Source organism: Otolemur garnettii, unplaced genomic scaffold, assembly GCF_000181295.1.
Source record: "Otolemur garnettii isolate 467f Iridium unplaced genomic scaffold, OtoGar3 scaffold00053, whole genome shotgun sequence".
Lineage (NCBI taxonomy): Eukaryota > Metazoa > Chordata > Mammalia > Primates > Galagidae > Otolemur > Otolemur garnettii.
In genome coordinates this window covers 4869070-4876448 of record NW_003852448.1, presented here as the reverse complement: position 1 = coordinate 4876448, position 7379 = coordinate 4869070, and the positions used below count along the sequence as shown (strand labels likewise).

At 49.5% G+C, this 7379-nt stretch overlaps 1 protein-coding gene across 4 annotated transcripts in view; it reads left to right on the top strand.

Moving 5' to 3' along the window:
- Positions 1–7379, top strand: part of DPP6 (dipeptidyl peptidase like 6) — a 928521-nt gene that overhangs the window by 433262 nt on the left and 487880 nt on the right. The window contains exon 6 of one of the 4 annotated variants that reach the window (XM_012806527.2): positions 1746–1753. The exons of the other annotated variants lie outside the window; for them this stretch is intronic. Coding sequence (XP_012661981.1) covers positions 1746–1753 — 8 coding nt within the window. The remainder of the gene's footprint in view (positions 1–1745; positions 1754–7379) is intronic. 4 annotated transcript variants of the gene reach the window in all.

The window sequence follows — 7379 nt, the reverse complement described above, 5'->3', positions numbered from 1 at the left end:
TGTTTATTTGAGGGGCCGGGCTGGGGATTCGAACCCGCCACCTTAGGTGTATGTGGCTGGCGCCTTAGCCGCTTGAGCCACAGGCGCCGAGCCGGAATTATGTCATATTTTAAAACGATTTGTATCCAGCTTTTGGATAAAACTGCAAAGAAGAGCAAGTGCCACATTAGATTCTGACTGTCATCTGATGGAGCCACAGACTAGATTTTGGTAGATTGTTTCCACAGTATACCCCAGAATTATTTTTCTAACGTGAGAGTGTACATACAAAGTTATTTTAATGAGGAGGAGTGATTTCAGCCTCATCGTTCTGTTATAGCCTTTGCTAGTTTAAATTATTCTGGTCACGGTATATGTGACCACATGTTCAGAGAGAATTTTAAATATAGACTGATTACATTTGTGTGGAGTTTGTATTTTGTTAGATTTAAAAAAAAATTCAGAAAGAGGACCAAAGCCTTTTTAAAATTCTCTGTTGAGAGCTAGCTTCTCCTGACCCGGTATCCTGACTTTCCAGGAGGGATCTCTCATTCCATTTCTTCCAGGTGCCGGAGGAGGGCAGGAATATGGAGAAGCAAAAAGGGCAAATGGTGTGACGGGGTGATAGCAGTGTCCCTCGCTGCTCCTGTCACCCCTGGCTGCCGTGTTGGGGAGAGCTGAAGACCACCCTTACTTCTGTCCCAACTGCAGGTTCAGGAGGCCCGAGACTCTTCTCAGGTTCACTCATTTGCTCTGAGGACCCCCTAACTGAGGAGGCCATGTGCTCACAGGAGCGCTGTATCACAGTTAAAATCAGTCAAGGGGAGAGACGAACGGGACAGGGTTCCGGAGAGTTCTGGGGACTGGGCTTCCAGATGTTGTCCCAGTGGAGCTGAGAGCAGGACTGATGTGGGACAACAGGGTCAGAGCTTTGCCAGCCAGTGCTGCCCACCCACTCCCTGAGCTCCAGAGATTTCGTGGGGCTGGAGCATGGAGTATAGTCAGCCCTCCCCCCTGCTGACCTCGGTCTCCAGCCCTCGTTCAAGCAGATACCATGTGACCTGGAGGTCCCTGCATCACATTTAGATTATCTCCCAGTGTATTATTGTCAGTAGTTTTCCATGAGATTCCGCATCTTCAGAAGCCCAATAAAACCTATCCAGAACCTAGCTCTTCACTATCCAGCAGAACCTGTACAAGTGCCCCCCCCCCCAAGAGACTGTGACAACTTGGTCAACACGCAGAGGTGGTCAGCACAAGGAACCAGTCCTCCTGTGCTGACGCACCATGTGGTGCATGTCTGGTCCTGGAAAATCAGGTCAATTTAAGGGCAGTCAGTATAGGGAGTGGGTCAGCTATGGAGGGTCCGCTGCAGTTGTCTTACTGACTAAAGTTAACACTAACGTTTCAACATACAAATTTTTTGGGAAAAAATATCGTTTTTAACTAGCAATTTTATTTCTAGCATTTCTAGTTATTTAAGCTTAGGACAGCCTTGCCAAAATATGTTTATCAGCAGGGGTTTTTATTGAAGCACCATTTGTACGTCCTGTAAAGAGCCTAATGTTTACGAATTGGAGCTGGTTAAAACAGGGAAAACATATCATGTACAGCCGTGGAAAATTATGCCCAAAGAAAAGTACTTAGGAAAGTGCTTTTGTACTTTAGTACATATGGAAATGCTTCCACCATATTGAGAAAATATTGCAAACAATATCCGTAGAGAACGTTACCGGGCGTGTGGAATGGGCTGAGTGCAGTATTAGAAAGGGACGTAACTGCCCCTCCATCTGCCCGGCGAGGTCTGCAGGGTGCAGCTGAGGAGGGAAGAAGGTGGCAACATTTGTATCATCCCCAATTTCTTTATTGCTGCTCTGTCCTCCCTGGGGACAGAGAAGGGATGCCTTTGGAGGCCAGTTTCCCTGTGGTTGAAGAAGTTAAGTCCTCACTCAGAAGGAACCGCTGTGGGCTGGGGGGCGAGGAGGGGGGGCGGTGCTGAGCAGATTTGAGGACTCAGCCTCTCTTACCAACAGCGAGCTGAGTGGAGTTCTTAGAATATCCAAAATGAGGGTTCCAAAAATTAGAGGAGCAGGGAGATGGGACTAAAGTCTGGAGAGCAGTGGGGGGACAGAGAGCTCCATCAGGAAGCAGAGAGACATAACAGCTAACGTCTCTGACGCCAAGGGCTGGCGGATAGAAAGTTCAGGTTTGCCTCCTAGGACAAACTTCTGTGAGGCGTGAGTGTCTGGTGCGGGACGCCGTCTGCCACAAGCCTGGCGTAATGTGGGGGTGCCCGGGAGAGGCCAGAGTCCCTTGTCATGTTTAAGGGCAGAAAACATCAGTGGTCAGCCGAGCAGATCCTAGCCAGAGCAGGACCTCGGGGCCGGAATGACCATGGCAGATGGGGCCTCGCAAATATTCAGAAGTGCCAGTAAGAGTCAGGCTGGGGGCAAATCACCTTTAGATCGTCAAGAGGAGGGTGGCCTTAATAGTCAGGCAAGGAACGTGACAAATATGTACAGACCCGTGGAAACAGACTGGAGAGAGGTGCCATTTTTATCGGTTCTTGTTGCTAGCATTAAAACAATTTTCTTTGTGTTTTTCATTTTCTCCCAAATCTTTCACATGTAGTATTTTTTTCCCACATTAGTATTTTTGGGGAAGGGGAACGGACAACTAACTGGGAGTTCTCAATGTTACAGAGATATTTTGACTAGAAGATTCCTTTTTTGTGTGTAGACTACTATCATTTCTGTGTTTATATACGTGGGCAGAAAATTTACAGATAGACCTTACAGACTCACACAGCTTCAGCGTGGGTTTGCAGACAAGCACCGCGGCCCATGGTGCACACCGGGGCTGACCTCCTGTCACAAGTCAGCAAAAACTCAGAGCCGTGGGGGAATAAAGAGGGCAAAGCTGGCCATAGCTATTCCTCCGATATCTGCCTGGATCCCGTGGTACCCCGGGGTCAGGCACAGGGGCTGTGTTTCACAACTGTCATCAAAGGAGGGGTGCCCCCTCCCAGTGTAGAGGGCACTAAAAACCCCAGTACCGCGCCCACACCCGGACTGAGGTTGGCGTCCTCCTGACTTTAAAGCTGGAAGGTGGAAGGAAACAGGTTGAGACAGACTGAGCTCTTTGTCAGTATCTATAGCAGACACCAGACCACTCGCAAGCTTCAGCTCTGTGTCTGCGTAAGACCCACTTGACACCAGCTCTGGGGAGCGGGCAGCTGGAAGCTCTTCTACATTCTCAAAGTTTGCAGGTGTCCCGCCCTCACCCCTGTCCCTGTCTGTCACTAACACCTGTGTCTCAGCTGTCCCCCCTGCTGGGCTGCACATGACGTGAGAGAGGGACTGTCCATCTGTTTGCCCGGTCCCCGCACAGTGTAGGTGCACAAGAGAGAGTCATTTATGTGTTCACTGAGGACTAATGAAGCTCCAAAGCTCTGCACTTAAATAATTTGGCCCCAAGCATTTTATTTGAATGCAAAACTGGGAAACACGCGCATTTTATGGGAAAAGGGAGAGTGGAGGAAATTAAGGGAACTGAAACCACAGGACATTCTCTGCCCTTTGTGGGAGACGGGGTTAGGAATAATTGGAGCAAGTACAGTTTATATAATGGAGTCCTGGGGTGGCAAAGTTGGGTAGTGATGTCCCCTCTGTAGCAACTTTCTCAGAGGCAGGTGTTTCTGTCAGCAGTACCAATCTGGGCCCCTGGATCCTGGACAGAAATCCTAACCATGTTGTCTGAAATATGGAACTGTCAGCAAAGTGTATGATGGACAGACCAGAATTCAGATCCTGACCATGACACCTCTGTAAGGGCTTCCCTTGGCATTGGACTTGTGTGGGTCTCAGGAGAGGTTGAATTGAGTTCTACCTCAGAAATACATAGTGCAGAGTGGCCAAAAGTTGGTATGCAATTTTAAATTGCAACTTAATGGCCACCCTGTATAACTTTGGGCCAAGTGTGGTGGCTCACACCTGTAATCCTAGCACTCTGGGAGGTTGACAGGGGAAGATCACTGAGGCCAGGAATTCAAGTCCAGCCTGAGCAAGAATGAGACCCTGTCTCTACAAAAAATAGAAAATGTCCTATCCTGGCTTTTTCACAATGGCACAGTAATTCCACTTAAAAGCAGCAGTGGGCATTAATTGTCACATTTTAGTTATGGCTGGCCCCAGCGAATACTGGGAACTAGAGCCTGCCTCTCCCGTGTCTCCCGCTGTGGACTCAGCATTATCAAGGATTTCTAAACAACAATGAACTCCCAGCACCACCCACCCAAGGCAGAGTACGCATGGTCTCACCTAACCCATGTCAATATTTTGCCACTTACAACACTTCTGTTAACCTGTGAACAATGTGCAGGTAGATGTAGGCTGTGAACTGTGATGGTCAAGATCTCAGCAGTGCCCACAGTAGGAAGCGCTTCACATCCTAGTACCGTATCAATCCAGAAAGCTGATAAATTAGAGTTAGACACTGTATCCAAGTGCCACGTACTAACATTGCAATGAACTGAGCAGCACTGGCCACGCTGCCTTGCCAAGGCTGCAGTGGCCTTGAATGTGAGCGTCAGAGAAGTGGGCACACCCAGAGTTCTACCTGGGAACTGTGCAGGTCTGTGCAGGGCCATGACACTCCCACATTATCAGAACGCACGAGGCTTATGGTGTTGACACTGCTCTGTGGGACGCCACTCAGCCCGTGCTGCTTCATCTCTGGTGGCTCAGGGGAGCTCGGCCCTGCGCTCCCGTGGAAGAGAGCTAACATTACAAAATGCTAGTTGTACGGACTCAGGAACCTAGGAGAGACTCAGAATGATCTGCAACCTGGCTCTTTTCCTTGATAGAATTTGGAATTGTACCCAGAAGATACGTGAAGTGTCTGGTCTGACATACTGAGTGGCGGAGCTGGGGCCACACTCGCAGTCGGCCACACAGACAGCTTCGCTGGGCAGGCACCTGGCGCCCTGAGACACTGGCCATGCACAGGCCTCTCTGGTGTGGCAGCGTCTCTTGGGTTTTCACTAGTGCAAGGGAGGTAGGAGGGCCACGTTCAAAGGTGCGGGAAGTAGAGGAGGCAGGGAGGAGACTAGTCTGAGTACCAAGGCTGTATGCAGGACAGGACCACCTGCGAAGGCCAGACAGCCTCTGCCCACTTGAAGTGATGGACAGGAAAGAAGGGGCCTTTGTGTCCTGGCATGGCTGGCTCCTCACCCAGCAGACACCCGTGTCCGTGGATTTCCTCTCAGGCAATTGCATCAACCCAGAGCTTGAGAAGGGACCCAGGAAAACATCCCCCCACGGGGGAAGATGGAGGAAGTCACCTTTCTTCACTCTGTTTCCGTTTCACGGGGAACAAAGGCTTCCAGGGAGGAAGCAGGTAGGATAGACTTTTAAGCACCAGCTGTAATGTGGTTGCGGTTGCTGGGCTGATTTTGGTGCCCCTGAAGCATTTGTTGTCTGGGGACTCTGGTCCAGCTTCCTGCCTGCCCCCGGCCCCCGCCTGTGGGCTGGCCTCCATGGAGGGACATTGGAAGCCTGTTTCCTGTGTTCTCACAGTGCTGTTTGTCTTGTTCCTAGTGGACATTTTGCCCGACATTGCAACTGTGGCATTATTCAGATCATTTCCTCCAGCTGAGATTCTTCACCAGGGTGTCACAGAGAAAGGTAGATGACAGAGTTAGAAGGTGCTTAAATTTGTTCCAGGGGCTACCAATCCAAACTTGATCCTCTTCCTGGTTTGAGGGGGGATTTTTCTGATCATCTTATGCCCTGGAGCCACATGGGAAATGCTCTTGTCTGAGAGTTTCTTAATGTAAAAGCAAATACCTCAAGGATTATAAAACCTCGTAAGGCATCATGGAAAAGAGAGATCTTAGGAAGATACAACACTAACTCAGATTCAGAGAAATCTAAAATTTGAAATCCACAATAAGGTGAAAACATCAGGCGCTTGCAGTCTGGGCGTGAGTGGCGCCAACAGAAGAGGGGAACCAGGAGCAGCAGCAGTTGACTGCAGGGGCCTGGGTCCTTCCAGCGGCCAGTGGGAATCTTTACTCATGTCTTTCTGAAGGATGCACTCGGGTTCATCCAACTACTCCGTTAGCGTCAGGAAAGGAGAAGGTAACATTCCTGCTTCATCAGCTTCTTTACAAATCCCCAGGCCCTTGACAGAACAGAACCCCCACTGAAGAGCCGGACAAGGCTCTCACACAGGGTGCCTTCTGCCATGCTCACTCGGGGATTCTTTTCCCCTTCTGAGCATGACCTGAAAGCGAATATGTGCAGGCCCCTCTGTGCAGCGGGCCATCCTGCCTGGTGCATCCGGGTCCTCCTCCTCCTAACCCAGCGGCCTCACTGTTCTGCCCAAGCCCTCGGCCAGTCTATCTCCCGGAGGTTATTAAGCCTCCAGAGTTGCTATGTAAACTCCAGATTTCTGAACTTGCACCAGACTGAATGTGAACAGGCTGGATCGTTTGTTTCCTCTTGAAGAAAGTATTTGATTGTCGGGTTATGTGGGGTTGGCCCTTGGAGGTCACTGCCACATAATAAACACACCCAGGCTGTAGGAAAATGTGATTAACTGAAACTCTCAGCTGCATCCTTCTTTGCAATGTATTAAGCAGTGTGTGTTATGCATCACCAATTCCACGAGTTCAGAATTTACAAGGAAAGGAATAAGAGTGGGATAAGGCAGAGGACAGGGATGTGGGGCGGTGGGACGGGGGCTCGGGCTGATTTGTTTTCATACAGTAGGTTGGGGACGGGAATGTGGTGGACATGGCTGCCTGCCTGTTCCACTGGGGAGGGGTTCCCAGCCTTCTCCTTGGAGCTGGTGTTTTCTAAGTGGCCACAGAGTAGAAAACCACCACCTCTCTCAGGTTCCCAAGAAGCTTTTTGCAGTCAATGGGCCTGTTCTGCATAAAAAACCACTTGGTCTCAGCAATAATTGTCTAACAGTTCATAAAATCGATCATCTTACATTCTGTCTCCTCTGAAGAATGGTTGCTACAACACACCATTCTTAATTTTTTTTTCATGTAGTAAGTTAAAAGCTTTGTAGCTGGAGGCAGCCTTTGGTGTAAAAGAGGTTATATTTTAAATGCCTTGGGATACACCTGTTATGATTGCCTCACGGTTATGTGGTCAGCCCCTACAAACACAGTATCAGATTTTCTTTGGAGCCATCTTAGTTGGTCAAGATTGATACGCAAAAATCAACCACTAGAGGCCGGGCATGGTGGCTCATGCCTGTAATCCAGTGCTCTGGGAGGTGGAGGCAGAGGCTGAGACAGGCGGATCACCTGCCCTCATGAGTTCAAGACCAGCCTGAGCTAGAGCGAGTCCCCACCTCTCAAAAAAAAAAAAAGGTGGGCATTGTGG